A 16445-nucleotide genomic window follows, 5' to 3' on the forward strand; every position below is an offset into this window, starting at 1 on the left:
TATTTGAAAGTCTGGTGAAGCAGTGTGGCCTAGTGAGAGGATTACAAGCCTGGGAGTCAGAAGACCAGGGTTGTAACAGCTCTGCCATTCGCTTGTTGTGTGATCTTGGACATGTCACTTAACTTCTTTGGGCCTCAGTTTCCTCCTTTGTAAAATGGGGAGTAAATATTTGTTCTCCTACTTAGACTGTGAGCCCCTAGTGGGACAGGTGCTATACCTGACCTGATTAGTACAGCTCTTAGTACATAGCAAGCTCTTAACAAATATCATGGTTATCATTATTATTACTTCCAGGGCATTCCCTAGAAAACAGGTTCCAGGAGATTGAATCAACAGCGGATGAATCTGTACAAAGACTTTGGAGACCTCATTCTCCCACCCTGAGCGATTTTTAAGTCCCTTACGGTAGACTGTGAGCCCATTGTTAGGTAGGGACCGTCTCTATGTGTTGCCGATTTGTACTTCTCAAGCACTTAGTAAAGTGCTCTGCCCACAGTAAGCGCTCAATAAATATGATTGAATGAATGAATGAATGAGTTCCTGGCCCATCCCTTAGGGGTCATTAACTGGTCCTGCTTCGGACAGTGGCACTGGAATTGGACTTTCTGTTTCTACAGGTAGAAGTGCCTGGTAGCACCTTGTCAGCATGGTTAGCTCCTCTCTCCTCCTCCACTGAGTACATCATCAGTGTCACAGCCATCTATAGCGACGGGGACTCTTCAGTGCTCACTGACCGTGTGACAACACGTAAGTAAGGGTGGGGATAAATAATAAACAATAAATATCCCTCATTGATTGGGACCATGAGGGAGATCTCGGGGGGGGGGGGGGGGGGGGGGGGCGAAACCTAGTGGAAAAAGCATGGGACTGCAAATCGGGAGCTCCAGGTTCAAATCCCAGCTCAGTTACAGGCTTGTTGTGTGACCTTGGACAAGTCACTTAGCCCCTCCGGGTCTCTGTTTATTCATCTGGAAAATGAGGATTAGACCATTGTGAGCCCTATGGGAGAGAGAGTACCTGTGTCTGATCTTTTATCTATCCCAGCACTTTGCTGAGAACACATGCCTAATAAACATTATTATTAATATTGTTATATTATTGCTATTATATTCATTTATTTATTCAATCACATTTATTGAGTGCTTACTTGTGCAGAGCACTGTACTAAGCGCTTGGGAAGTACAAGTAGGTAACATATAGAGACGGTCCCTACCCAACGACGGGCTCACAGTCTAGAAGGGGGAGACAGACAACAAAACAAAACATGTAGACAGGTGTCAAAATCGACAGAACAAATATATCACATATAATTCCCTGGGAAACAGCTATATTCATTCATTCAGTTGTATTTATTGAGCACTTACTGTGTGCAGAGCACTGTACTAAGCACTTGGAAAGTACAATTCAATTCAACATATTTACTGGAGCCTTTAGTTTGATAGAATTGTGAGGATTGTGGGGAAGAAGGACAGGAGGAAACTCAGGGCAGGGGAGTGTAAGTTAAAGGAGGGTAAACCTATGTTAAAGGGGTTAAGGGGAGACTCTCCCAGTCTGTCTATAAGCTTGGTAGAGTTCCCTGTGGTATGGGATGGGGCTGGGATTGAGGCTGGGAGTGGAGCCACCCAGACCCCATCTTGAGTGGTTGATTGATTGACTGAATGATTGTATCAGGCCTAAATCCTCATTTTTGGTCGTGGAGGTGGTGTGCCAGGGAACTCTGCTGTGCCTAACCAGGACCCTGAGAGAATGACTTACCCACCCTAATTGTCTTAGGCAAATTAGCTCCTCTGCAGTTTTTCTTAGCGAAGAGTAAAATCAACTGGAAACATAGTTTAATCTTTTTTATGGAAAACGCTCTATTTAACCTCAACATTTTACAGTTTACAAATGCAATATCATTACATGCCTATAGTCTATAGATAATGATATTGACTACAATCTTGGCTCTTCCTTTCATAAACTGTGATTGGATTAGTTACTAACTGGTGATCACATTACTTTCACACGACCAATGATTGAACCCATGTCCAGAATGAAGAAGCACTGTGGCTTGGTATTTCAGCATCCTGTTCTCTAGAAGTGTGTGGAATGAAGCAGAGAACCTGCTGGACACAGGGTTTGCAGTTCAGGGTGGCCAATGGCTTGGAGTTGAAATGGGCTTTTTTGAACTTCAAAGCCCAGACGGCCCCCTGCTCCTTTAGGTGTCCATTTTCCATTGCTTGCCGCACAAGCCCGAGAACAGATTTTCCATCCAAGTATCAGAATATTTCTGCTTGGCCCTTGCTATCTGGGGTCCATGGAATGGAAGTGATAGCTGGCTGTGGCCAGCTGCTGGACACCCGCTCCTTTCCCTGGCCATCTGCTCTGGGCTTGGGTTGGGCAGCCCAGCTCCTGCCTGGTGGTAGGCGACGTGGAGCCGCAGCAAAGAGCAGAGAGGGGGGGTGGGAGGGGAAGAGGGGAAGAGATCTAGGATCCAGGTTGAATTCCCCTCCTTGTCTTCCTTTCAGGAAAGGTCCCAGCTCCTCACCCACTGAGGGTGATTGAGCTCCCTGGGGACGATGTCAGACTGGAGTGGGGACAAGCAGCCATCGCTGATGTGGTTGTCTATCAGATTAAGTGGACTCCTCTGGGAGAGGGAAAAGCTCACGAGGTATGGGGGTGGATTGGGGAGGGACAGGGAAGGTGAAGGGCTGGGGAGAGGTGGTTCCTGGCTTCAAAGAGGGCTCTGGAGCCCCCTAGTAGAGAGCCTAAAGACACTGTGAGGCCTCTCCCCTCTTCTATACTTCCTCACAGCAATATTTCTCATGTGCTAAGAGGTCTGGGGACCAGTTCCGTCTTCCCAGCATCAATCTCAGTGAAACTCAAAGCCCCTAAGAAGCATCTAAGAAGCTGTGTGACCCAGGGAAGTAGCAAGAAAAGAGCATGGGGCTGGGAGTCAGAGGACCTGGTCTCCATCAGATGCCACCTGTGTCACCTTGTGCCCCAGTTTCCTCATCTGTAAAATGGGGATTTAATAACTGTTCTCTCTTCCCCTTAGATTGTGAGTCCCATATGGGACAGGGACTGTGTCTGACCTAATTATCTTGTATCTATTCCAGTGCTTAGTACAGTGCTTGGCATACAGTAAGCCCATAACATATACCCCAATTTTTTCATTACTCAAAAATTGAATTCTCTATCTTTCTTGTTCCAGATTTCCGTTCCCGGAAACTTGGATGCTGCTGTTCTGCCAGGGTTGGAAAAACACATGGACTATCAGATCTCCATTTTGGCATATTACCGAGATGGAGCCCGGAGTGACACGGTGTCTCTCCGTTTCAGCCCCCGTGGGTGATACATCCTTCTTCTTCATGGGATCGGGATGCAGGGGTTGGTGGTGGTAGAAGGGTTCTCACTGAGGATATGGATTGATTGATTAACAGTTCTCCCTTCCCCAAGACTGTGAGCCCCATGTAGGGTGGTGACTGTGTCTGGCCTGATTATCTAGTATGAACCACAGTGCTTAGTACCATGTTTTGCATGTAGTCAGTATTTAACAAATACCACGATCATGAAGATGATTGATGATGATAATGGTAATTAGCAAGTGAGTAGAACAAGAACTGAAATGCACAGTGGTACTGAAATGGAACAGGAGAAGGCAGGCTTGGAGAATGGAGGGATCATTCAAAGAATGCCTTTAGGAGTGCTGTGCCTTTCAGAAGAGTTTTGAAGGTGTGGGAGGAAGAGGTTTTAGTGACACTGAGAGATGCTTCTTATCTGCAGTATTGCCTAGAATATTGCAGCAGAGTGGCCCCCAGCCTAGCTGGGAAAAAAAAAAAATCAAAGAACAGGGAAGTGGACACAGTGGACTGGATGTCTCCGAAGGCAGAATGTGCTTATTTGCTGCAGGGCACTTCATTCAGTGTATATGTTTTTCATGATGAATTCATTCATTCATTCAATTGTATTTATTGAGCACGTACTGTGTGCAGAGCACTGTACTAAGCACTTCGGAAGTACAAGTTGGCAACATACAGAGATGGTCCCTGCCCAACAGCGGGCTCACAGTCCAGAAGGGGAAGACAGACAACAAAACAAAACATATTAACAAAATAAAATAAATAGAATAGTAAATATGTACAAGGAAAAAATAATAATGATGGCATTTGTTAAGTGCTTACAATGTGCAAAGCATTATTCTAGGTGCTGGGGAGGTTACAAGGTGGTCAGTGTGTCCCATGGGGGTCTCACAATCTATGATCAATTTTCCATTTAACCAGTGAAGTTGGTGAAGAATCCTCTGAGCACGTTAAAGCTGAAACGCTGCTGCCATGGGGCACTTAAGAAAATGAGAAAGAAACCACGCTGGTTAAATTCACATTCCAGGCAGATGCAGGACCTCTCTTAGCCCAGGCAAGAGATGAAGTTAAAGAGTAAAATCCCCAAAGGTTCACTTAAGTAATATTCTCTGTCTAATGGCTGAGATGGCAGTGGATTGACCAAGCTTCATTTAATAACTGCAAGTCTTTTGCTTCCATCTCCGGGGCTTTCAGAAAACTTTGAGGAGGAAATTGATTTAGCCACTTTAGAAAATGTATTTCAAGTCTCAAAGTGCCAGTGTCAGAAAGGTGGAATGCTGTTTATCAACTCCACACCTGATGTCTTCTCTGGCTTTATAAAATTACCTTCAACTGTGCAAAGGCAGCTTGGCTTCAGAGGGAGTGGGTCAAACCACCTCCTTCGTAGAGCATTCCCTGGCATGTCAGAGTGTGTGATGGCTGAACAAAGCTTCTCTGGGGGTTTGCAAAGCAGTGACTCAAAGGGAAAACAGAAACCAGGGAGAGATGGTGCTGGAGATTCAGGGAACCTAAATGCCAGCTGATAAGAACAGAGCTAAATCCTGTGTTCGGTTGTCATAGTGCCTACACTTCTGCAGAAGTGTCTAGGGTATTGTTTCAGATCCTTATGGAATTCCTTTTTGATTGCAGGAATTTTAAAGGGCAGCAATATCCTCGGGGTACTGAAAATATTGTGCTCCGACAAGACAACCTTAGATATATCTCTGAGAACCTCTCAAAGCCTTATGATCTGTAATTACTCAGACTCCACATGAGGCAATGAATGAGGTCAATAAATCAGGCTTATTGCTGACAGATTGGCAGAAAGAAAGAGCTGGTTGGCTTGAGGTCAGAGAAATTAAGTGGATGCATAGGAAGTGAGGAGGGAAAGAGAAAGGGAAAGGAGGATTGGAGGTGAAAGATAGAGAAGCAGGAGGAAAAGAGAGGGAAATGAGAAGGAAGAAGAAAGAGAGAAGCATCATTGCCTAGTGGAAAGAGCATCGGCCTGGGAGTCAGGAGACCTGGGTTCTGATTCTAACTCTGCCACTTGCCTGAAGTGTGACCTTGGGCAAATCATTTAATGCCTCTGTGTCTCAGTTTCCACATCTATAAAATGGGTATTAGTTTAGTTGTTCTGACCCTTTCTTGGACTGTGAGTCCCTTGTGAACAGACACTATGCCAGACACATATCTGCCTCAGTGCTTAGTAGAGTGCCTGGCACATAGTAAGCCCTTAACAAATGCCACAATCATTATTATTATTATTAGAGAGGACAGTTTAGATTAGGGAATTTTTGAAAACAAAAAAATGTGTCTTCCTTGACATAAATTGATTAGTAGGGAAGAAATCATGCCCCAAACCCAAACCACTCCTTCACGGGGCTGATTAAATAGCAATTGGAGTCTTAGCTGGCAGCAGTAGTAATGGAGTCATCTCCATTTGTACAACACACTTACTGCCTTTCCAGGTGTAATGCTTTTGTTTTTTGTTGAAGTTTCCAGGAGTCCCCCCTCCAATCTGGTTATAGAGTCTGAGACCCCCAACAGCCTACAAGTACTCTGGAACCCCCCTGATGGCCCTGTTCTCTACTACAAAGTTGCATATGCCCCAGCTTCTGGCTCCAGCATGGAGAAAACGGTAAGTCCTTGGCTGTACAGGAGAAGCAGAAAGCTAAAACAAAGTAAGGCAAGTGAATTCCCTCTCCTACCACCTGATTTTCAGCAGGGGATCTTGCCCGGAGGGACAGGTACAAAGCTAAGCTGATTTGGGATTCCCTGAAGGAGCCAGCTCCTCTATAATGTGATGTAGGCACATAGTAGTCAGAGGTGGCAATTTTTCATTTTGAACTGGAGAGATGAGATGGAAGCAGGGATTTAAAACGCTTGGGGTGGAGGAGTGAGGATGAGCCAACAGGCTTCATAGAGCTAACATGCCAGAAATTCAGGTCTTTTCAACCCTGATCAGAAATTCTCTGGTCTTGTCAGGGATCTGGGATGAAGGGGTCTGGTTTCCAGCTCAAAAAGCCATGGAGGCTGTTGCCTCTGTGTAATGGGTATCTCTGATCATGAACACTTTCCTAAATACTAAAAGGGGATTTCTAAAAGGCCAAAGATAAAAGGCACATCTGTCACCCTCATGAAATGAGGGATTATTGCTCTAGTGTTCCCTTTGGCTCTGTGTCATAGGTGACCTGAAAGAAAAGATTAAAATGGAGTTGAAAAGGGACCATTCCTGAGGTGCATCACCCAGGAAAGACAGCATCCTGTCTGGATCTTGGAGATTCAGAGTAAAAGCCCACCAGCTATTTGAATGCAGCTACAATTCTCTGAAGAGACTTGACAGATTCCCTTTTCCAAAGTGCTGAGGCAGCCATTTGAATGCGAAAAATGCCAAACTATGTTTCTAAATGTCCATAAAAAACAGGACAACCTTGAGACTTCTTATGAAATGCATATCATGGGAGATGGTAGAATGAAGAATGCTGCAGAATCCCAATCGAGGTAATGCTGCAGAATCCCAATCAAGGTACCAGGGTTTTTTTAAGCAGGAAAGTCTTTGCTAGATTGGACGTTTATTTTCATTTGCCAGCCTGTTTTCTGCACCGCTTGAGTTTGCTCAGTGTCTGGTAAGGGAAAGATATGCTCTGGAGAATTGGATGGTTTGGGCTACAAAAGGTTTGTTTGTTTCTCATTGACTTCCTAGGTGAATGTTTCTGCTACAAACAACCACATCAAGCTTCCCCTGCTCCTCCCTGCCACCAAATACAAGGTGATGGTTTCTGCCATCTACACGACAGGGGAGAGCGATGCGGTGGCCACAACTGGACGGACTGGTAAGAAAATCCACAGGGAAGAATCTCCAGGTCCGCTGTTACATGTCTGACCTGATCTCAGCTTAAAAGCAATAAATCACATTCTGGCTGAGGGAGATTTTAAGTGGACTTGGGCAATGGCAGTCACAGACTGCATATTCCCACTGAATACGTAACTAAAAGCCTACCTGATTTGCATGCACCAACATCTCTCTCTCCAGTGTCGCTCTCAGGCTTACCATCTGATATTTATAAAAAATTCCACAGCTTGAGGTTAGAGAATATTTTGAAGCTTGGCCCCTGAGCCCTTATGTATATGACATGCCATTGTCTGTCCAGGCTCCTGATACATTATGTATATGGCAGGGATACAATTGGGACAGAGAGAAACTCTGCAAACCATTTTCCCTTCCCCAGTGTTGAGCAGTGACTGATTTTAGTTCCTATAATTCTAGGACTGAAATAGAAAAGGGAAACATTGTGAATTTTTCTCTAGGGCAAGGCACCGTATAATAATGAAAGCGTCATTTGGCATTTACACAATCTCATTAAAATTGCTAAGCTTTCCTCAAACTAGACTGCACAAGCATAAGCCGAGTCCAGTATATATTACAATTTTCCCGAGTGATCCATCCATCTCTGTTCATTCCGAAGGAGAAAAGTGATTTGGTAAACTGGTTGTTGGCTCATAAACCCCAAACCTAGCTGTGTGTGAAAGAGATAAGTAGGCCTTGTCAGGTAAACTGAGTGTCTGCCCAGAGCTTCCTACTCCTTCTGGAAAGAATAAACCTAAACTCTTCACTTGGCTGGATTTTGAAATTGAAAGGAGTCCTCACCTCTCCATGTTATTAGAAATTGAAATGGCCAGCTGGCCTGTAGAACTACATCGTTTTTTACTTTTCCTCTTGTCAATGTCTGCATGCGGTAGGGTGTAGAAAAGAAACAAAACTGTGTTTATTATGTGACTGGGTCACCTTCCTGGTGTTGGGAACACTTGACCCTTGAACTCCTCAGGTGTTTAATTTAGCACCAAGGATGAAAACTTCTAGACAGTGAGCCTGTTGTAGGGTAGGGACTGTCTGTATATGTTGCCAACTTGTACTTCCCAAGCACTTAGTACAGTGCTCTGCACACAGTAATCACTCAATAAATACGATTGAATGAAAAACAGTTTTTAGTTTGCATAGATGACTTGGTAGCAACGTTGTCCCATCCACTGGCTTAAATAACTTTTGGGCATTGTGGAGTTAGCTTTCTTTTTTCCCCTCCATTTAAACCTCAAAAGCAAGCTCTTTCCTGGGGCCGCATGGTGTTTCTCTGGGCTCCATGTAGGAAATTGGGATTTCAGCCTCCCATTTTCAGGGCCTTTCTCTTGCTCCAGGTGGAAGTTTACATTTCTCTTGCCTTTCTCTTCCTCATGGTGTCCTGGTTTCCACTGGCTCTGGCTCAGCATGGCTCTTCCTATTTGGGGAATGCAGAAACCTTTCAAAGCTTCCACTGCCAAGGAAGTTCAACCACAGAACTACTTAATGAGGTCAGAGGCCTTATGTATTCTCAGTCCCCGGCCCATGTGCTCCAGTGAAAAGGGTGGGATGTGCGAGGTGATTGTCAGTTATTTCCGAATTCAAAGTTAAACCTGCCCAGGCCCTTCATCCAAGAAAGAGGACTGAAGACCTGCACTTATCCTTACAGCTTTGGCCCTGGCTAAGCTCCCCCCTGCTCGTGGCTTTGCTCCCATTAGGATGGTTCAGGATAAAATCAAAATTGTGTTCTTGGTTCAGACCACCTAGAACCCTACTAGCTTCCGGAGTTGAGACACATTTCCCGAAGATGAACGGGGAGGTCTGAATTGACACCACAGACAAACTAAGCAGTAGCAGAAGGGGGGCATTTGGGAGAGCATGGGTTATTTAGATCCAAGTGAAGGGAGGGATCTGATCATTGCTTTCATATTAATAATTGTGATCTTTAGTAAGTGCTTACTATTTCCTGAGCACAGTATTAAAAACTGGGGTAGATAGAAGATAATCAGATTGGACACAGTTCTTGCATGGAGCTCAAATACCCGAGACAAATATAATGATGAAAAGACTCTAAAAGTTAGTCAAACATATATCTATTTAGCACTTGGAGTGTGAAGTTCTGTTGAATCAGCAGGCCCCTCAGCTGCACGATAAAACGGGAACCATCCCCATGTGGAAGACTGGAAGGTTTAATGTCTGTCCTCAGAATGGCCCCCAGTGGATGGCCATCTTGAAATATTCCACAGCTCACTGTGTCTTGCCTTTGCAACCTTGCTTCAGGTGACCCTCGTGTACAGGGACCCAGCTCCGCAGGGATTTGAGACACTGTTTTCTGTGATGGCAGTGAGCCAGGGCAGCAGGCACAAAGGCAGCACAGCAGTCTTCTGTTCTTGTTGGCCATGAAGGCCACCATCAGTGTTGTTTTGGCTCTGGAGGTGTGTATGTGTGTGTTGAGGGGGAGGGACCACTGCCTCAGCTTTCTGAGGGCCTCAATGGCATTTCTCTGAGACCCTGGAGGAGAAAGACACTGAGGCTTCAGTCCTCCAGCACTACGGGTAAACTGCAGCTGTTCAGCTAGCACTGGCTTAAGCACCAATGGAGAAATTGCCTTATGTGCTGCAACAGTGAGGAGAGAAGGGCCTGTAGCTCTGATTTCTCCCAGGCTGTGGGACAAACCACTATGATGCTGCTGCCATGGACTTTCTCAAGTGTTAAAGAGGACCAGCCCTACAGGAGCAATAGCCATAAATGCCCTGGCACCTGGAGGTACAGGATCATGACTCCCCCTCCCTCTGTGCATGGTGTTTATTGTGACTTCTGGGCTTTGAGAGAGTTGTAGTACTGGGTCTTGACTAGGATATGCCTGGAGCCATGTGGATCTATGTCCTTGGATATCCAGATTAGAGCAGGGCTGGGTCATTAAGGGACCAATGTGACATAGTGGGCCTTGGGCCAAAAGGAGATAATTACAACTGCATCTTCCAGCAACCTTCCTTGCAAGTCAATAATAAAAAAATTGGTAGGATTATTCATCAGGACCCTCTGCAGGCTGTTCAGCCATGTTTTGTCCTCTAGGACTCAACAATCCAACAAATGAGGTAAGGCAAGTTTATGATCCACATATATTTTAGTAATTATGATGAAAAGACTCACAGGCCACCCTGGAAGGCATAATCAGGGAAAGCATCCTGGAGTCGTAGTTTTGATTTGTGATTGAAAAGTGTTAGTAGAGAATGGAGGGGACAAGAACAGGGAAGATGGTCCTTATGCAAGAGAGTTAACCCTGATAACTCAAATTACATCTGGGGCTGGGGTAACACGCTACCATTCTGGAGTGCAAAATTTGATGTGGGTCACCATCAGAAGCAGCACCCAGCCTAGTGTTGCCAATTTATAAATATTAACTTGTCAGGTTTTTTTATAATCACACAATGTTCTAAAATCAAGAGAAAATTGGACTCTTTGGTTATTGAACATGTTTGTTTCTTGGGAAATATTTTCAATCTGATTTCTCTCTCTCTCTCTCTCTCTCTCTCTCTCTCTCTCTTTCTTCTCTTCCTCCCACCCCCTTTCTCTTGTCTTCAGCCTCTTCCTCCTCTCCTCCTTCCTGTTCAGCAAATATTCCCCAGCTGATGGTTGTTTAATATTAGAAGACAAACTTTGAGAGAATAGTTGTTAGGCTCTATCCAAATCACATATGCCATAACAACTGCAGTCGAACATGTATAACTGAAGCCTTAATATCACAATCTACTTAGTTGCATTAGATTGGTGATGGCAAAAACAGTTTAATAGTACTCTAGTTATTAAATGTCCTTGACTTTTCAGAGGTAACTGAGGATGTATCAAAACTCCTCTATGCCCTACCTCTATCTGGGTTGTATCCAGAGAGTTCTGCTCGAAGAAGTACCTGAAAATGAATCAATTATAAAATAGGCATGTGCTTTGTTTTGTTTTTAAGGAAATGATTTATTTCCCCAAATGGCTATTTCATTATTATTTTTCATTTAAAAGTGTCTGGATCTTGCTACAGATCTCTTTATTGTGCTATGCCTGCATTTTCTAACATAGAGGATCCCAGCAAGGACCATTTCACATCTCTCTTAACAGATGGCTGTTATTTGTTGAAAACTTTCTTCTACAACTGAATTAGGTCCCAGTTAAGGGTACTTTACACTTAAAAGTTCACAGGTCATGCAAACATTTTACCGTTTAAAAGAAATGTTTGAGAATCAGTCCATCTTGAGCTTCGTCTCTGCCAGGGGCTCTGGAGGTGGCTGGGGGATTCAGGGTAGGAGCTGAGCACTGAGGCAGGGGTGGAGACAAAGGCAAGCAGTCTGACATAGTGGAAAGAGCCCAACCCCTGGAGTCAGAAGACCTGGGCTGTCATCCCAAATCTGCCACTTGCCTTCTGGGTGACCTCAGGCAAGTCTCTTAACTTCTCTGTGCCTCAGTTTCCCAATTGTAAAATGGGGATTCAATACCTGGTCTCTCTCCTGCTTAAACTGTGGGACATATTGGGACAGGGACTGTACCTGACCTCATTAACGTGTATCTACCCCAAGTTAGAACAGGGCTTTATCCATAGCAAGTGCTTAACAGATGCTATAATCATCACATTTGCTGAGCTCTGCCATGGAAACCTTGCTTTCTGATGGCAGTGGACAATTTCCCTCCCCTCTCCCATAGGCCCCCAATAGCTCAATTCACCAAACGCTCTGCTGAGCATTCTGCAGGCAAGGTGTCCTTCTCTTGCTGCTGTGTTGGAAACACAAGCCTAGATTGCATGAGTGTCCTTTCACACACACAGTTGTCTGATTGGCAGGTCCAGATGTTTGCTTCTTTCTGCAGAGCCAGACTTTTGCAGGTACAGCTGGCGTATGCTTATTACTTCAGACTCCTTTGTTTGGAAAATATCCCCTGAAGGAACTTTTATTAGTTGTCAGAGTTAAATTCACTCAAGGAGTTCCACATTAGTGTTGGCTCATGAATACCCTTGGGTGTGATGATGGTTGTGTGGGTTTTGTTCCTTGCTTTTGTACTTTAGTAAATTCCAGTGGGTAATTGTAATTAACACTGCTGTGGTAATGTATTTCTTGGGTTTTCTGTTGTTTTCAGCTGTTTGGGGGAAAGTGGTCCTTATCTTTGTCAGCACTTTGCAGACACATTTCCACCCCTTCCCGCCCAACCCCACCCAGGAAAGCTGATTTTCTGCAGTGACTTTTAGATTTATGCTCTTGGGTGTATCTTTCAATTCATATGATTCTGGCTGGAATGGTGCTGAGGTGAGCAAAAGGATGAATCTCCAGTGGACCAGAGTAGAGTGTATATTTGAAAGCAGCAAGTCTTACCCGATCTTCTCAAATTTTCATTTCCCCTTGCCCTCATCCCACACTCAACCTGGGGGCCTTGGCAGTGGCTCTGATACACTAACCCCCATCCACAGGTTGTTGGTTCTTTTCCTCCTTGAATCTCCTTCTGTTTGTTTGTGTCTCAGCAGCCTGCCCCGCTCTTCGTGTTGACGGCTCTCTACAAGGTACCAGTTTCGATTCGGTTTCCAAGTGTGCCGGGCCAGTGGTGAGATCTTTCTCATCTCATTAGAACTCTCTTTGGTGCCACCTCTTTCCTCCCCTCTCCTCTTTCCCCTTCCACTCTCCCCTTCCACCAGCCCCACAGCACTTATGTACATATCTATAATTTGTTTATATTAATGTCTGTCTCCACCTCTACACTGTAAGCTTGTTGTGGTCAGGGAATGTGTCTGCTAATCATTGTATTGTGCTCTCCCAAGTGCTTAGTACAGTGCTCTGCACACAGTAAGCACTCAGTAAATGTGATTGACTGACTGACCCTCTATGCCAGATGCTGTCACCTGGTTTGAAATGTTGATCGAGAGACTTGGTATCATCAGCTCCTTTTTCCACACTGTGTTCCCTTTTCTTAGCTATTGCCCAAGGCACTGAACTGTTACTTCCCTGTTGTGCTACTGGTAAGACCCACTGAGAAAGAAGACATTTTCTCAGCTTAGCTCTATGGCGAGGTTTCCATAGTCCAGCTTCTTCCAAGGAATAGGCATGATCTTTGATCTCCGGCCCACTGTGAGGCTCTGTTCCCCTGAAACTATATCCTCACTTAGGGAATTGTTAACAAGAGGAGAAATTCATGTTCATCCCATAACATAACATATAACATTACATAACACAGTGTGGCTCAATGGAAAGAGCACGGGCTTGGGAGTCAGAGGTCATGGGTTCAAATCCAGGCTCCACCAATTGTCAGCTGTGTGACCTTGGGCAAGTCACTTAACTTCTTTGTGCCTCAGTTACCTCATCTGTAAAATGGGGGTTAAGACTGGGCCAACGTGGGACAATATGATCACCTTGTATCCTCCCCAATGCTTAGAACAGTGCTTTGCACATAGTAAGTGCTTAACAAATGCCATCATTATTATTATTATTATAACACAACATAACAACATAACATAACACAAGGATGAGACTGTCCCGGCTCTGTGGACCAAAGGGACCCAGGTTAAGAAACAATACAAGCGCTTAGTACAGTGCTCTGCACACAGTAAGCACTCAATAAATACGATTGAATGAATAAAAAATGGAGATGCCTATGAGAGAGAGAAGCAGTGTGGCCTAATGGAAAGATAGGAGCCTGGAATTCAGTGGGCCTGGGTTCTAATCCCTATTCCACCACTTGTCTGCTGTGGGCCAGGTAAGTCACTTCACTTCTCTGTGCCTCAGATTCCTTATCTGTAAAGTGGGGATTCAATATTTGTTCTCCCTCCTACTTAACTGTGAGCCTCATGCGGAAAAGGGATGGTTTCTGACCTGATTATCTTGTATCTATCCCAGCAAATGCTTAATAAACACCATTAAAAAAAAAGGCACCCACTGTTCCCTCCTTGAGTTCCCAGAGGGGTAGATTCCATTGGGATTGGGAATGGGGGCAGTCAGTGAGATTCTCTCATTGATCATTCATTCATTCATTCAATCATATTTATTGAGCACTTACTGTGTGCAGAGCACTGTACTAAGCACTTGGGAAGTACAAGTTAGCAGCATACAAAGATGGTCCCTAACCAACAGTGGGCTCACAGTCTAGAAGGGGGAGACAGAGAACAAAACAAGACATATTAACAAAATAAAATAAATAGAATACATATTCGTGAAACTGGGGACTTCAATCAATCAATGGTAATTACTGAGCACTTATTCTGTCAGAGCACTATACTAAGCACTTGGTAAAGTGCTACAGAGTTGGTAGACATCATTCCTGCCCTTGAAGAGTTAACGATTTTTCCTCCATCCTGCAGTTCATGCTGTGAATTACTCCCACCATCTTTCCTCACTCCAGTTAGCAAAGCAGTTGCTCCAGCATTTGTCTGCTGTGTGACCTTGGACAAGTCACTTAACTTCTCTGTGCCTCATTTACCAAACCTGTAAATGGGGATTAAGACTGTGAGCACATTCAGGACAGGGACTAGTGTCCAACCTAGTTAACTTATATCTACCCCAGAGCTTAGTACAGTACGTGACACATAGTAAGCACCTAACAAATACCATGAAAAAACCCCAACTGGCTTCAAACAATCATTCAATTCTTTTTAATGTGATATTTAATTGAGAGTGCACTGTTGCACATCTTAGGTATCCTCCCAGAGGTAGGCAGGACCTTTGTTAAATGGAATGGCCCTTAAATGGAACTACCTTCTGGATTATCTAGAACCTAGCAAAAATACATAGTATCTAGAGAATACACATAGTAACAAGCTCAACTTCAGCCACTGGAGCCTGCACACAGTAGGAGAGAGACCCTGGAAGAAGAGGCAGACAAGGAGAAACTTGAAAGAAGCTAATTTCTCTTTTCAAATTCAAGTTGGATGGTGATTAACGTCTTGCCTGCTCTAAGGTCAAGATGAACCGGAAATAGGAATTCAGATTCTACCGTCTGCTTTCCACCTACTAATATCTAAAATGAGATGGTGACTCAGGGAGCTTTGATGACAAATGCAGGCAGAGAAGTGCAGCAGCACGGGGACTGTGCTGGCAGGCTAACAATGTGAACAAGGAAACTTTGGAGGTCACTCCAAGCAGGAGTAAAAAGGGTGAAAAGAGAAATTACAGAGAACAGAAGTGGGAAGATAATTTTCATGGATGAAACTTTTGCTAAACTTTGCTTGCTGTTTTGGAATAGGAGGGACACATTGGCATGGACCTGAGATTCCTTTCTTTCCAGCCTTTCATTTTATCTGTTGAGCCCACTTCAGGATCATTGGAAACGAAATGCTAATTAGCATTTCCTTACTCCTTTCCCCTCCCCAACTTCTTCACTTAGCAAAACAGCTGATTCAACCTAAATGGGGTGGAGAGACAGCTCTTTCTGCAGAAGGGGAAGTATCCTGATAATTCACATTTGTGAGCTAGGTAGGAAGGAGAGCTATGACTCTTTTCTTGTAAAGACTAAATCATTTTTAGCACATACTTAGATCATATTCCCTTGAAAGGTGGAATATGTACTTTATAACAAGGAGCAGTGTTTGACCTTCTGCTATGAAGGGGCAGCTCCATAGAATTTGCTGATTTTCATTAACACACTCAGAGGACTTCAAAGATTTCTTGGGGAGGCATTTTACCTGGCAGGCATATGATTAATCAGTCAGTCAGTGGTATTTATTGAGCACTTAGTGCAGAACACTGTACAAAGCACTTGGGAGAATACAACTGAATTGGAAGCCATGTTCACTGCCCATAGGGAGCTTACCACCTAGAAGGGCAGACAAACATTAAAATAAATTGCAGATAAGTAAATGCTTTGGGTCTGGGTTGAGGTGAATGTCACTACATTAATATAGACTGACAGCCGTTTAAGGAAAAGCAACCATTCTTGATGTTTCGGTAACATCTAGGGAAGCATGTAGGCAGTAGATGATAGAAATGATTTCAGAATCCCAGACATGACCTATCAGATCCACTGTGATCTCTTACTTCCTCCCAGAACAACAAATGAATATTATTGCCCTACACTAGTACTACTAGGATACCACACTAGTAAAATTCCTGAATAATCCAGGCCCCAGTCATTCAGTCACCTACCTGCCGTGTGCCTTTGGGCATGTCATTTAACTTCTCTGTGCCTCAGGTACCTGATCTGTTACCTCATCAAATCTGTGATCCCCATGATGGACAAGGACTGTCTCCAATCCGATTATCTTGAATCTAACCTAGTGCTTAACACAGTGCTTGGCACATGTAAGTGCTTAACAAATGTCATTAGAAAAC

At 44.2% G+C, this 16445-nt stretch overlaps 1 protein-coding gene across 1 annotated transcript in view; it reads left to right on the forward strand.

Moving 5' to 3' along the window:
* COL20A1 (collagen type XX alpha 1 chain) overlaps positions 1-16445 on the forward strand; it is an 80519-nt gene that overhangs the window by 35853 nt on the left and 28221 nt on the right. The window contains exons 16-24 of the mRNA XM_038750034.1: positions 618-747; positions 2508-2650; positions 3194-3326; positions 5816-5958; positions 7024-7183; positions 8825-8907; positions 9257-9435; positions 11845-11891; positions 12653-12691. Coding sequence (XP_038605962.1) covers positions 618-747; positions 2508-2650; positions 3194-3326; positions 5816-5958; positions 7024-7183; positions 8825-8907; positions 9257-9435; positions 11845-11891; positions 12653-12691 — 1057 coding nt within the window. The remainder of the gene's footprint in view (positions 1-617; positions 748-2507; positions 2651-3193; positions 3327-5815; positions 5959-7023; positions 7184-8824; positions 8908-9256; positions 9436-11844; positions 11892-12652; positions 12692-16445) is intronic.

Source organism: Tachyglossus aculeatus, chromosome 8 (assembly GCF_015852505.1).
Source record: "Tachyglossus aculeatus isolate mTacAcu1 chromosome 8, mTacAcu1.pri, whole genome shotgun sequence".
Lineage (NCBI taxonomy): Eukaryota > Metazoa > Chordata > Mammalia > Monotremata > Tachyglossidae > Tachyglossus > Tachyglossus aculeatus.